The sequence below is a fragment of the Oryctolagus cuniculus genome, chromosome 9 (genome assembly GCF_964237555.1).
Source record: "Oryctolagus cuniculus chromosome 9, mOryCun1.1, whole genome shotgun sequence".
In the NCBI taxonomy this organism is placed as follows: domain Eukaryota; kingdom Metazoa; phylum Chordata; class Mammalia; order Lagomorpha; family Leporidae; genus Oryctolagus; species Oryctolagus cuniculus.
Window position 1 is genome coordinate 134,633,656 of NC_091440.1, and position 14,548 is coordinate 134,648,203.

Consider the following 14,548-nt stretch of genomic DNA (forward strand, 5'->3'; position numbering starts at 1 on the left):
ATGAGAGCTGTCCATGAAGGAATACTGACCTGACATGTTCAGAGGAGGTATGAAATGCAGCAACACTGAAAGATGTCAAGGGTTTTGACAGTAAACTTTCAGGTCCCCTAAACCCTTTTAATATAAAAGGCTAATTCAGTGAATAAATATTCTTCATATAATAAAATAAATCCAGGCACTCTAATGATATAAATGTACTTTTCATTTATAAAACATTAAATAAATAAGTTTGTAAAAATTCTGATATATACATTTATTGTGACTTTTTAAAAACTTCATTGTCTTCAATTTATCACGAAAATAAAATTATTATAGTTCTTCATTAGTGCAAAGACTGAGTCATTCAATCAACCCCTTCTGGAATAGACACATCGTAAACAGTGAGGAATCTGCTTACTATTTGGTCGTTTGCGGCTATTACTGTTCCCGGGCCCTTTGTTGTATGAGGCTGCAGAAGTCATCTATGCAGGGGACTTTAAGGAACATCCTGGTTTGTCACGTAAGACATGATTCACATACAAAAACAACAGGCTGCACTAAGTATGTGAGGGATACAGTCTTAGACTCTGACACTAGGAATTCCATAATGGATATGTAGAGAGGGTGATAAGCCTTAGACTACTTAGAAATGTCAAATAAAGAATCAGAGAGATCTAAAGTGACTAAGAGAAACAGCTGATTCTATGATGTGAAGCTCTTTTTTATCTGCCATTTAAAAAGCATTGTGTTTACAGAATAGGTCGGAGTCTATCAGCTCTTTCCAGCACGGGCCAAACAGTAAACACTGGCAGGCTCTGTGGGTCAGTCCCATCCTCCGCTCTGCAGCCACCAGGCAAACCCAGTCACAGGCGGTGCACAGACACACGAGCACAGCTGCTGTACTGAGACAGGCGCAGGTGGGCTTGGTCCACGGACACACGGTCTGCCACCCCTCAAACAGAGCATCCGACCCAAAGACAGTGAATTTTAGGAACCGCTATACGAGCACAAAGCAGGAGACGGAAGTCAATGTTTATGTTTTGTGAATTAAAGTCACAGATGAGTGGGGAAAATGAAACCTTTGTGCTCAGAAGCAAATGCCACCACAATTCAATCTCTCATTAGTGATCAGAATTCTGCTTCCTAATTGGGGCAAAATTCAAAGAAGCCTCATTAAGAACTAGGCTTGCAAACTCAAACCAATAAAATGAAAGAAAATGTTCAGAGATACAGTGGTGAGATAGTGGACTTCCAGGCTTCCAGATGGCTGGTGGGAAACACCTCTGGAAGGTGGGTGCCTCACCAGTCTCCCAGGAGAGTAAACCCAGCAGGGACAAAGCACGTGTGACTCCTCCCCCAGCACCGTACCCAGGACCAGCAGAGGCCGGCACACACTTGTCAAACAAGCACGTGGATGCTCTAAGGAAAACAAGCTTGCTGCTGGCTCCTGAGTGATGGCTCACTGAAGCGGACACTCAGCTTTGCCTGCGCTAGCTTTTAAAAATCAGTCACATTTGGAGGGTAAAGACGAATTTCAGCCTGCACCAGAGCCAGACCTGGAACCTGGGTCCATGTCTCACTGGGAAGCTCTGAGGCAACACCACAGGGGTGCAGGTGCAGGCTTTGAGGACTGATTACTCCCAAACACAGAGGCGCCTAGCTTTCATGCTTAATCATAAACGTTCTAGAGCCTCAAACCTGGAAGAAATGTGCTTAGTTATTCATGATGTAAAAGATCAAAGGTGATTAAAATGCAGTAATTTCAACATATTTAGCTATTCCTCAAAGTCTGAATACTGGAAGGATAACCAGAGAAAATAAACCATTCATGAGCACTGATTAGGAGTTTTGTCTATGACTCCAAAAAATAAAAAAACAGAAAATTCAAATATTCGCAAACCACAGTAACTCCACACAGTGGAAGAGATCAACATTCATATAAATTACTATAAACCCTAATTTTTCCATGATGTATATAACAAACCGTAAACAATTAACTTACTTTATGTAAGTAAGTTTCTCTATCTCTTCTTTAGTATATTTTCACATTTCCAAACAAAATAAGTTTAACAATGATTTACAACAACAAGCTTTAAAGAGTGTTACTTGGTTTTGGATCAGTAACTGGACAGTGACAGACAAAGTCACAACAGTTAAAATCTCCAACAAGACACAGACTCAATTTGCCATTGCTGTTAACACTATGTACAAATGTAAATAGCAAAACGTTTCTGGTGAAACACAGGGCAAGCTAAAGATGTGGTGAGCCAAAGAGTGCGATGTTTACAATTCATATGTACGAAATAAATATGCATAGAACTATCACATATACACACATGTACAGTAGACAGTATTTGAAACTGAATGGATTCTTCCTTCAAACCATCAAACTTAATAACACAAGCCAAGATGGCCAATGGCTTGCCTGAGAAAAAAATCAGACGATAGAACGTGTGCGTTCCACAATTCACAGAGCGAGAACAACAGAAATGGGACACAGACTAACACAGAATAAAACAAAGGTAAGAGTAAGAATGCTATCGTACCGACTTCCACGGCCCCCGATGCCACGACACACCATCAGGGCACGCGTGCGTGTGGCACTGGGCCACATGAGGTGGCTTGTCTGAGCTTTCACAGTGGTGCTCTTGTAATACTTGGCCATTGGGAAGCTGACATATTACAAATCTTGATTTTATTCCTCCTCCACATGTCTGTGTACACTACAAAGAAGAACAGGAAAATTCAAAATCACCATTAAGTGAGGATACTTCAAAGAGTTCAAGGAAAAACAGAATTAAAAGATAAGTTTATTTTGGTGCAAAAAAAATTTGGAATCCAAGCACATTTTTTCATTATTATTACACATTTTCAATAAACTCTGTTTAGACTTCTTGTATTGCTTTATTCAATGTTTAAAGATAAAAAGTAATGCTGAAAGGTTATGATTTCTTCAAATTCCCAACATTTCTCCTGGGCATGAAAATAAAGTTTTAATTTTATGATCAAAAAATGGCAGATGTTGAGAATTAATACAGCAAGATATCTGAATAGCATATCACAGGTCTCTATGATACCACTAGCAGGTGAAGCTAGAAACAAGTCTGATATACCTAATAAGAATCACCTCTTTAAGGTCTTAACGTCAAGTTTGAAAGTTACCTATTTCTGTATCTCATACATAATATCTACTCTACTACTGATGCAGTCCATTTGGATAAAGGTAACACATTAATAAACTGTGGAAAAAAAGGAATTATGTTATGCACAAGATCTAATCAAATATGTAGCCATGAAAGCTAATATGGTAGATCAAATTTATATAAGCATGAAAAAAATGTGCAGTATATAACAGGATGCTACCAAAGGCTCACAGACTGATATTAAAAGATAAGCCTATTTTGGCACAAAGTATTTTGTAGTTCTTTTTTGTAATATGCATCTTCCACGAACTTTTTGAAGACTCTTGATTTTATTTGAAACAATAGTTTGTATTTTTCCATGATTTGAATTTTCACATTGAGCAGGCCTGAGCTCAGGAAAAAAATAGTTGTTTTACTTTTGGAAACTAGTAAAGGATAATCTTTAACATTGATATTGATTAGATGCACCCTCACACAGTATCGTCCATGCCCCCTACAGAAGGAAATTACACTACAAATCATCTGGTCTATTAAGCTACGGGATTGATTTTACTCATCTAGTACTAATAAAAACCTTTACTTCTTGTTCTTGCCCTTGAAAAATATGGAATATATTAGTATTTAAATGACTTTTGAAAGCTTTTTCTTTCCAGAGGCTAGAAGAGTATGAGAGCATGTGGACAGTGCCAGTCGCTGATAACTCTGTCTTCATGGAGAAAGATTCCTCTAGTGCATGAAAGAGGAACAGGATAAAGCATGTGTAGACAGCAACCTCTTCTACTTTTATAATGAACTAATTTTCTAAGAAATTAAAGCAGGGGCCGGCGCCATGACACAGTAGGTTAATCCTCCAACTGTGGTGCCGGCATCCCATATGGGTGCCGGTTCTAGTCCCAGTTGTTCCTCTTCCAGTCCAGCTCTCTGCTGTGGCCTGGAGAAGGCAGTGGAGGATGGCCCAAGTGCTTGGGCCCCTGCACCACATGGGAGACCAGGAGGAAGCACCTGGCTCCTGGCTTTGGATCGGTGTAGTTCTGGCCGTTGCAACCACTTGGGGAGTAAACCAACGGAAGGAAGACCTCTCTCTCTCTCTCTCTCTCTCTCTCTCTCTAACTCTGCCTTGTCAAATAAATAAATAAAATCTAAAAAAAAAAGAAATTAAAGCAATAACATAGCAATTTTAGAAAGACAGCTCACTGACACACTTCTAGTATCACAGGCTCCCTTCAAAAGCGCAGAGTACATGAGAAAACACCTACTAACAGTCCCTGAAGAAAGCAAGCCCCTCTGTGCTGACGCTGAAAGGGATCACCCACCAGTACCCGTGGGCTTCAGAGACGTGGAACTCCCACGAGCTCAGGAGAACGACACTTACTTCTCCCCAGCTCCCGTGGATCCACCGTGGACAAGGGCCGGAATCACAGTGCCTGGACTCTGGGGGCTTGGCGGCGGCGTCACAGGAACTGGCGCTGCGTCCATCTTCATCCTGGCAGACCACAGCCCTGTGCTGGAGGCCTCGGGCACAGGTGCTGGAGCACTGGAGGGGAAGAGAGCCAGAGTCGCACACACTCTGCCCCACACTCTGCCCCGCACTCTGCCCCACACTCTGCCCCACACTCTGCCCCACACTCTGCCCCAGCTGCTGCGAAGTCAGGCTGACACCATCACCCTCCCGGGACAGAACACCGGGCAGAACACGCGAGCTCATCAGCATGCGGGTGGAAAGGCGGTTCTTTTTTTTTTTTTTTTTTTTTTTTGACAGGCAGAGTGAACAGTGAGAGAGAGAGACAGAGAGAAAGGTCTTCCTTTTGCCGTTGGTTCACCCTCCAATGGCCGCCGCAGCCTGCACACTGCGCTGATCCGATGGCAGGAGCCAGGTACTTCTCCTGGTCTCCCATGGGGTGCAGGGCCCAAGCACTTGGGCCATCCTCCACTGCACTCCCTGGCCACAGCAGAGAGCTGGTCTGGAAGAGGGGCAACCGGGACAGAATCCGGCGCCCTGACTGGGACTAGAACCCGGTGTGCCGGCACCGCAGGCGGAGGATTAGCCTAGTCAGCCACGGCGCCGGCCTAGGCGTGTCTTTCAAGCTTGTGTTAGCATCTGTCCTGCATCTCTTCCCAAAGGTTAGAAAAAAGGGATTACAGCTTGCAGGCCTCACGATGAAGGAACAAAACAGCGTAAAGTGACCGAGTTTTTCTAGAGGTGTTTTTAAATTCTGTATCATTAACTGCCTGTGAAACTTCATGCATTTGAACTTCCGTTGTACCCGTTATAGCTCATCGTGATTTTCCACCACCTTATTGTGCTGCTGCTATCACAGTAACATTTGTTTCCTTTTAAAATTTCTATCAACTTTTGTGGCCTTACTTCTTAGAGGGATTCCTTTGGTTTTATTACAGCAGACTCCACTCAGAGTGTTTCTAAGCACACTCCTCTTAGTGATCACTTCACACAGGTGTGTAATTCAGTAAGGTCCTCGGATCTGCAACCTGCTGAGCCCTTTAAGATCTACACTTAACGCCCTGACACACCTGTGTGTGCAGGGTGGTGACCTAGCAACATCTCAGGCTAGAGTAACTAGGAAAGCTTACCGAACCCCAAGGTCCTGTTCGCCACTGGAGTTCTCCAGCCACAGGGGGAACCCCTTGATTCTGAGGACCTTCGAGCTTGTGATTGAGGGAGAAACTCCTGCCTGGACCAAGGCTCGGCTGCTCGGAGGAACGGAAGCGGGGGTCGTGGTTGTGGCCATGGCCCTGGGCGGGTGAGCAGGCAGCCAGGGTGCACTCTTGTTCCGTCACAGGGCGTGCCTCGGGGTCACAGTAGCTCTCGTCAATCGGCTGATGGTAGCTCATGCACACGACTTGTCGAGTTGCTTTTCCACGGCCACAGGAAGCTGAACACTGCGCAGAAATTGTGCCCACACTTACAACGTGGCACACTACATGCACACATTACATGTGACAATCACTACGTGTACGACACGTCCAGTCAGAAACGGCACCTGTTCACCACTTCCCCGGGGAACACTTACCGGGGACCAGCTCCCTGCCTGCCACTCTCCGCAGGGACTCACGCAGGCGGCTGTTTCAGCAGGCCGGGGCAGGTGCGCGCAGCGCGCCTCGTCAGCTGCCTGGTCGTGCGCGTCACGGCAGCTCACGTAGCGGGCCCGGGTGCCTCTCCCACAAGACACAGAGCACTTGTTAAAAAACCAGAGCACAAGGAGGTGTCACACTGGGTCTGTCACAGTACCACGCACGTGGCTGTCCAATTCCCAACACATCACGTTTCTTGAGAAGGCATGCATTACGACACCATCACCTGGCATCATTTCGGAGTCAAATGCAGACAAGGTACCAAGTGTTCCAACCAGTTTAGATCAGGGGTGGGGAACCTTTTTTTCTGCTAAGGGCCACACAGGATTACGAACCTAAAAATGAGCCAGCCACAGACTGAGTTTTGAGTCCTACCTGTGGCCCCCTTGGCAAGGCCAGACTCCATGACTCTGAAGGCCTTAGCCACTGCTTTTGGCTGAGATCAAGTGAAGGCCTTAGCCAGCCTGCAGGCTGGGTGCTGCCCACCCTGGCTGCCATCATAAATTTCATAAATACAGTAATTTAAATGAATTCAATGATCTGAAATAACATTTGCTTATAACATCTGCTTATTTTCTGTAAGAGAATATTAAGGTATCATTAAAAATAATTCTGAAAGACTTAATTAAGGAATATGGAGTATATATGATCCCACAATTAAAATTTAAGATTAAAGCAAATCATATACTCCAAATACATTAAAGCTTTCAGTTCAGAAAAACAACATGAAATACTTGTAGCTTACATAAAAGCTGCTAAGTGCCTGAGAGCACATTTGCTGCCCTTAACTCCCCGTGACGTATGTATTACTATTAGCCTCATGTCGTGGATTACAAAAGAGGACCAGAAAACTTACCTTTCTTGCTCCAGGCAAGCTCTTGGAAGGCAAAACATGATTCGGACCTTAAACTACCTATTCCTAAACCTATGCTTCATCTGTACATCAAAACACCTGCCGGGATTCTGTGAAAGTTTAAAAGCCTCCGAGAGAAACCCCTCATCCCTTCCATGAATTCACTTACGGGGGTCCAGGAACCATGTCGCCACTGTGCTGCCATTCCCACGGGCAGAGCGGGCAGTGAAGTGGCCACAGCGTGGGAGATACCTGGGCAGGGTGCAGCCACACAGTCCTGTCGAAGCAAAGTGGAGCTCATGAAACACAACCCACCCGTCCTGCTGACAGTTAGACCCAGCAGTTCACTGCCTCTGGTCTGACTAAGAACAGCTGGGTACCAATTCTCAAACTGACCCTGGAAGGGTTCTGGTTTCAAAAGCACCAACTACCGTCACATGGCAGGCATGAATGGTGGCATGAACCCTACAGTCTGGAAAGTCTTTGACAAAAACACCGCAGCTCAGAAACTCCTCCAACACATGGAAATCTATTCAACAAAGCACAGCACAGCATGCGAGCCCATGATGTTCACAGTAACAGACGGCACCCTTCTACAGTTCAAAAAACAGCCCTGTGCCTGTTAAAGCAGAGAGCCCGTGGCTGACAATGAGTCAAAAAAAAGTTTCATTGATTAAGCTGGCAAAATTAAGAGTGACAAATTCTGTATCACAAATTTTTAAGGCATCTAAGCTGGTGTAAAAATACACATAGAAATATAAATGTAACTCATTAATAATCCTCCTGCAAGGGCCAGCGTTGTGGCCTAACAGGTAAAGCCACCACCTGCAATGCCAGCATCCCCTGTGGGCGCCAGTTCAAGTCCCGGCTGCTCCACTTCCGATCCAGCTCCCTTTTAATAAGCCTGGGAGAGAAGGAAAGATGGTCCAAGTGCTTGGGCCCCTGCACCCATGTGGGAGACCTGGAAGAAGCTCCTGGTTTCAGCCTGGCCCAGCCCTGGCCACTGAGGCCACTTGAGGAGTGAGCCAGCAGATGGAAGATACATTCTCTCTCTTTCTCTGTTTTCATCTTTCTGTGTCCTTGACTTTCAAAATCAATCACTCAATCTTTTTAACAAATCCCGCTGCTTCAGAAGCTGTTTTGTCAACAGTCCCTGGAGAGGCGGCCCTCACCTGCCGGTCATGGGGGCGGCTGGTCCCAGAGCACTCGCGCTCCTCCAGCACCGTGCCCAGCAGCTCACTGATGCACTTCACGGCACGCATCTGGGACCCACGTCCACACGTGGCTGAGCACTGCACGAGAATACACAGAGACCTGAGAAAGCATTGCTTGCCAACAGTTCCACAAACTGCACTTTGCTAATGAGTGCACAGCTATCGCCGCACTTCCAGTGGATCTGGCGACTACTCGTCCTTCCTGCCGTGTTCCAGACCCAAATGGAACAAAGTCAAAGTTAACAAACAAGTACCACTGTATTCTTAAGACGCTGTCATGCAAAAATATCAATGGGACTTGATCTTTGGGAGGTAGAGTCAATACAATTCAGGACGATAAAGCACTTTTCAAGCTCTACCTTCTGTGTGTGTCACTCCAAAGACTAACAAGGAACCTTCACGGGGCTGCAGGAGGAGCCCGGGTCAGTGAGAATGAGCAGGTTTCCCACGAGCGGTGGCCACCTGTGCAGGACCAGAAGCTGCTCACCCTCGCTCATCCTGGGGATTCCAGGTGCTCATTTGGCAGAACTGACAAACAACGCCTTCTCCAAAGGCAGTAAAGCTCCCAACTCAGACGCAGAACATGAAAATATCTATGGTTTAATCAAAGCTGATAAACGCACAGGATGTGCGTACTCTAACTGCCTGTCCAAAAAAAAAAAAAAAAACAAAAAAAACACTAAATTCAAAGACAACGCTGCACCTTCAGTACAGCAACATCAGCAGTGAGATCAACAGTTTCCAAGTAAGGATTAACACTTCAGCAGGATTTGTGCCATCCATCGGCTCCAACGCCACTGCTTCCACTAAGGAGGCAGTGACTACCACAGGAGCCCGTGATGGACGTGCCAGCAAGCTCACGCGTGAAGGAACCCAGAGACTGCTTATCTGCGGTGCCGGCCAACAACACGGCACAGCGCAGAATGTGCAGCCATGAAGCCGCCTGTGAAGAAGCAGCTGGAGGGCCATCCTGAACAGCACCTTCTCCTACCCCCTGGAGATTCGCGGGTAAACCAGCCATGCCCAGGTTCTGCCCATCAGGTCCCAGTCTGCAACCAGTTCTCCCAGAGGCAAAGGCCAGACTGGAATCAGTGCACATCCCAGGCTGCTGGGTGCACTGTACAAATGCAAGCGCAAGTCTTCTATGGCCTTGATAATGAAGTTATTTACAAAATGGCGAAACAAATTCAAAAGCTTTTGAATTCTGTGAAGTCTTCCACCGCCAAGCTTTCCAAGCATGAGGTTACGAGAAAGTTCTAGCCCCGTGTGCGTCATGTTACCTCACTCCACTCACTAGTGGCCCAGCGGGAACAGGGAACCGCATTGCAGCTCTCGGTGGTGACGCGGGGAAGCTCCTGACATTCCTGGTCAGCGAGACGGTGGCCGAAGTTATTGACGCAGACGGATTCTCGAGACCTTTCCCCCGGACCGCAACTCCTGGAACACTGATTTAAAGAAAAAGTGGTGACTTCTGGAAATCTACCACAGAATCAGACTTTAGAGTCATTTAAAGAATTAGAAAAAGAGGGGCAGCTCTGCCAATGCAGCCATTTCTACGATACCTGAGACCATTCTGAATAATGCCATCTCGCGGAGGCACAGTCCCCGTGGCATGGTTCTCGGACGGGCGGTTTAGGCTGGTCGCTGCAGTAGCGGTCATCTACTGGGACAGTCTGTCCTTTATGAACGGAATACTTCATGCAGCGGACATCCAGGGACCTGTGCCCTGGACCACAGTGGGACGAGCATTCACTCTTGCCAACGATGTGCCACCTAGGAAGAAAACACGGCACCACCCTTGGGAGGTGTGTTCGTGAGCACACTTACAATGTAGATTCAGAGAAACTCAGGCATAGGATTCCACTTAAAGACTCCTAAGAGGTGACGAACAAGCCACCTGAAGACATGTGACGGGCCAGTGAGTCAGAAGTGAACAGTCCACAGAGATCCCACAGCCCACACTTCAATTCTGCAGATGAGAAAATGAGGCCGACAGGTAATCATATTTCAGTCAAACAAGCTCTTGATTTTGTCAGAAGCCTTACTTTTTTCACAATCAAATCTGCGCTGCTCTCAGAACGTGAGTAGATAAAGTGGAGCTTGTCTGGTTACAGCTGGGGACAGGGAGCCAGCACTACGCCAGCTAAGCCCAGTCTGGCACAGGTGGCAGCACAGGAGTTGTGTCCCAGAAACTACACACTTCCGGGAAAACCTCACGAGAGGGGGATGCAGACAGAGATTACCCGAGAAGGCGACAGCTGAGAACGTGGGTCCCCAGTCAGGGGGTCCCCGCCCACGCAATCCTTTTCCAGTATTTTGATTCATGAACAGGAAACTTCTGTGACTCTGACAACATTAACACAGATAAAGCACCTAAAAGCTGGTAAACCAGTTTCCGAAAAACGTGATCTGTGACATCACTAATCTCACTGATCTCTATCCAGACGTGTTTCCAGGGAAAATCTGTGTTCCACAAGTAAAAACGCCAGTTACGGCCAAATTATCACAAATGTCGTCCGGCACTCTATCAGATAATCGGAGCACGTCAGTAAGACACATCACAGAAATCAAGGAGTTGACTTGCAACCCCAACAGCATCTCAAGGACTTCAGCATGCAGCATTCTACGGCAATGCAACACACGCGACTCCTACAGCACCTGCACCCTTGGGCTGTGCTGCAGGACTTCAACATCACCACAAACGCACAGCAACGCCCATCACTGCCGAGGGAAAGAGTCCAGCAATGTTTCAGAGCCCAACGGCTCCTGCTATGATGCAAAAATGAACAAAAGATGACGAGGTATTTAGGTTAGCTGTGCAGACTTTCCTGCAATTATCTATGACAATGTTTCTTAATGTTTCATGGCCAAAGCACTAATTCAGTACCACGGAACTCCGTCTATGTGTTCTCCTACCTCAGATGTGAGTAGAAGCTGATGTGTTCCTAAGTCCCGTGGAGAAATGTATGGTTTCGGATATTTAAACCATAGCTTTTCAGATGAGAGTTTACCTGAGTGGCTTTTACAGATAAAATCACTTCCATTCTCTACAAAAAATATTGACACCTAGATACTGATATTCAGCAAATGGTAAGAATAAAAACTCAAACTCATCACGGGGTTTCAGCAAATGAATGACCCCGAAGTGACACATTGGCCAGGGTGGACGCTGTCACACACCCGGCACCTCCGGTACGGGTTTGCACGTGGCGCGGTGCACACCACCTCCCGCTTACCTGAGCTCACAGTCTGTGTTGCACCTCTCCATCAGCAGCAGTGGAGGCGGCAGGTGCTCACAACTTCGGTCTGACACAGCCGTGTGATCACTCTGACGTATGCAGGCAAGCTTTCTCCTTTGGACACCTTGACCAACGTCACAGGAGAAATAAAAGAGAGAGGAAAATCCCATTGTTGAATGCTGTTAACAGTCTGCAAGATTAAGCTCAGCAAGCAAAAATCTCCAGCACAGCACACAGGACGTTCTAGTATCTCGATCTCATCAGCAATGATGTTTGTGGCAAGAAGGCTGAACCCTGAATGACGCGCAGCTTGCTAAGTGAGAACAGGAGGTGGGATGGGCACGGAATAGACAGAAACTCCGGATAGCTGCAGGGTGGCGAGTGGAAAACCGTGTGGCTGGGGAAGGTGCTGGTGCACCAGGAGCACCCGACATTGTCCCCATGGTGTCCCCCCCCCCCCAGGCCCAGCATCGCCAGCAACTTCCTGCATGAGAAGAACACCTCCCTCTCCACTGGCAGCGGCGTCATGCCAGCCAACTACAAGGAGCAGTGAAGACGCCGGCTCTGCCGCTGACCCTCGAGGGCTGCCCCAGCCTGGAATCGTGAGAGGACAAGGCAAGGACGATGACAAAGACCAGCAGCTGACAGGGGCTGCCGGGGAGGGAGGGCGGGACGACTGGGGAGCACTGTGGCAGGGCAGTGAAACTCCTCTGTATGATAGTGGAACGGTGGCTTCAAATCACTAGACATCTGTCCACACTCACAGCACGAATCTGAACACCTGACTGACAGCAGTGCGCTGAAACTGCTCATTAGTGACACACCTGTATCACACTAGTTCAAGGCTTTAATGACAGGAGATGGGGGGTGGGGGGAGGGGGGGCAAGTGATTTTCTTTTTTTACTTTCTATGCAATTCTTCAGTAAACTTAAAACTGCTGTAAACAGTAAAACCGATTTTTTTAAAAAAACAAAGACACTGGCATGGACGTAGATTCAAGGTTGAAATAGAGTCAGAGCCAACTAGCAAGCAGAATACGCTAAGAGCAGGAAGTGGCCTTCTGTTCTCAGCACTGAGACTAGGCAGTGACTGGGGGGCAGCACGACCACAGAGAACACAGACCAGGGGCAGCGTGCACAGTAGTCAGCGGGGACAAAGCCGAGCTTCACACAGCGACATCAGCTTTCTCCGTCCCTCCTGTTAACTACACGTGAACACGTAACGTTTCCCTCTGTTCCCTCCTAAATACCCTTTGAAGAAACCATAAAGAATTTTGAAAAGGCATAAACTTAAAAGGATAGCAGTAGTAAAAGAAACACAGTAGGCAAGAAGAAAAAAATCTGGATGTAAAAAGTGGACGGAAGTAAGTATTTAACAGAGCCAAGGAAGTTCGTGAAACCCAAGCCCACGGAGGGGAAAAGTGAGTAAGGAACAAACTCTCTGTGCCACAGAATCCAAGAAAGGCAAGGACCCAAACACACCAGGTTCCTCTGAAGAGCTGGCAGTGTGAGGGGAAGGCAAAGAAAACGGAGCGTGAATGGGGAAGTGTTTATGAAGAACAGTTAAGATTATCACAGCCACACTGGCCAACAAAAACAGAACGTGAACCACATCTAACGCAAAATGCAGCACTTTCAACATCTCAATATAAACACTGCTAGGGACACATTTACATTCCCTCTCATATGCCTGTGCACTTCAGTCTTAAACGCACGTCTCAGCAGGGCAGCCACACGTGGCTGGTGACTGGCAGACAGCTTACGCCCAATGAATCAGACAGCGTTCCAGAGAAGCGACCTTGAAGGCAGAAGACGCCCGCGGGAAGCGGGGGGTGCACTGTGCTGAAACTGGCTGCAGGCGCCATTCTGAAGCTGGCTTCCAGCCGACTGGGTTCTCCATCTCCCTGTGGCTCCAGGTGACGTCTGCTGTTCTCCAGCCCCCCAGTGACCATCGGATGATGGGAAATGTCTGTCTTGGACTCTTCAACCCAAGAAGAAATATTCACTGGCAGTGTGCACTGGTGCTTCTCCCCAGTGACGTAAGAAGTAACCACGTGACTCTGGAATGCAGCCCCTGGCTGACTCGTCTGACCCACCCAGGACTCCTGATCTGCACCTGAGTTCTGCACACACTGCAAGGGGTGAGCAGACTTCAGCCAAGTCTCTGACACAGAGCAGGTCCAAGAAACACAAAACAGAGCTAGGAGGACAAAGTCAGGGAACAGAAGGAAATCGGTGATCACGATTAATGCTCTCAGGGCACATAATGAGTACAATGCATCCACAAACCAACATGGGCAGCTATGGGAAGAAATTAATAAAACAAGGAAACTGAAAGAAGAATTCAGAAAACAAACCATCAGTTCAGAAAGCTGAACATCCAAATAAAAGTCTAAAGCAGGAGAGAGAAAAGGTGAAGAAATTATCAAAAATATGTAATAAAATTTCTCAAGATAAATAATCTTTGTTTTCAACTAAAATGATAATTACCTAGGAAAATATGAGAGAACTTCAAAATGCTTATGGAAAAACTGAATTAAGAGGCAAGTTTATTTGGCACAAAATTATTTGAAATGTATGCATATGAGACAGGTCTCCAAAAAATTCATGAAGAATGCATCTTATAAAAAACTGTGAATAGATTTTTAAAATCTTTTGCACCAAAATAAACTTACATTTTATTTTTCTTACATTTTATTTGTTGAAATACTCTGATATAAAAAAGAACCACTCATATCAAGGTACACTGTCCTGGTATTTTATTTTATTAGAATTAAAGAGAGGGTCCACAATACTTCTACAACAGAAAATACCACCTTATATAAGCCCAGGAAATGAAAAAAAAAAAAGCCAAAATTCAAAGTCAAGCTTCTGTAAAATAATATTTTAGAATTTACAGTAGCTGAACTGTTGAAGCGTGATCAGAAAACAGGATCTTTCAGCACTTTCGGATGTGAAATGTGTAAGAAAACTGCCTTAGTAAAGCACTAGGGATATGCTCCACCCAAGGGAAGAAGTCCGCAAGGATTCC

General features: G+C 46.4%; 1 protein-coding gene across 4 annotated transcripts in view; it reads right to left on the reverse strand.

Moving 5' to 3' along the window:
• Positions 1-14,548, reverse strand: part of ADAMTS20 (ADAM metallopeptidase with thrombospondin type 1 motif 20) — a 174,154-nt gene that overhangs the window by 76,156 nt on the left and 83,450 nt on the right. For all 4 annotated transcript variants that reach the window (XM_051850403.2, XM_051850406.2, XM_051850402.2 and 1 more), the window contains exons 19-27: positions 11,516-11,642; positions 9,842-10,052; positions 9,560-9,724; positions 8,238-8,357; positions 7,235-7,342; positions 6,152-6,316; positions 5,712-6,020; positions 4,495-4,656; positions 2,526-2,702 (exon numbers count right to left, since the gene is read on the reverse strand). In XM_051850403.2, the coding sequence (XP_051706363.1) occupies positions 2,526-2,702; positions 4,495-4,656; positions 5,712-6,020; positions 6,152-6,316; positions 7,235-7,342; positions 8,238-8,357; positions 9,560-9,724; positions 9,842-10,052; positions 11,516-11,642 (1,544 nt within the window). The remainder of the gene's footprint in view (positions 1-2,525; positions 2,703-4,494; positions 4,657-5,711; positions 6,021-6,151; positions 6,317-7,234; positions 7,343-8,237; positions 8,358-9,559; positions 9,725-9,841; positions 10,053-11,515; positions 11,643-14,548) is intronic.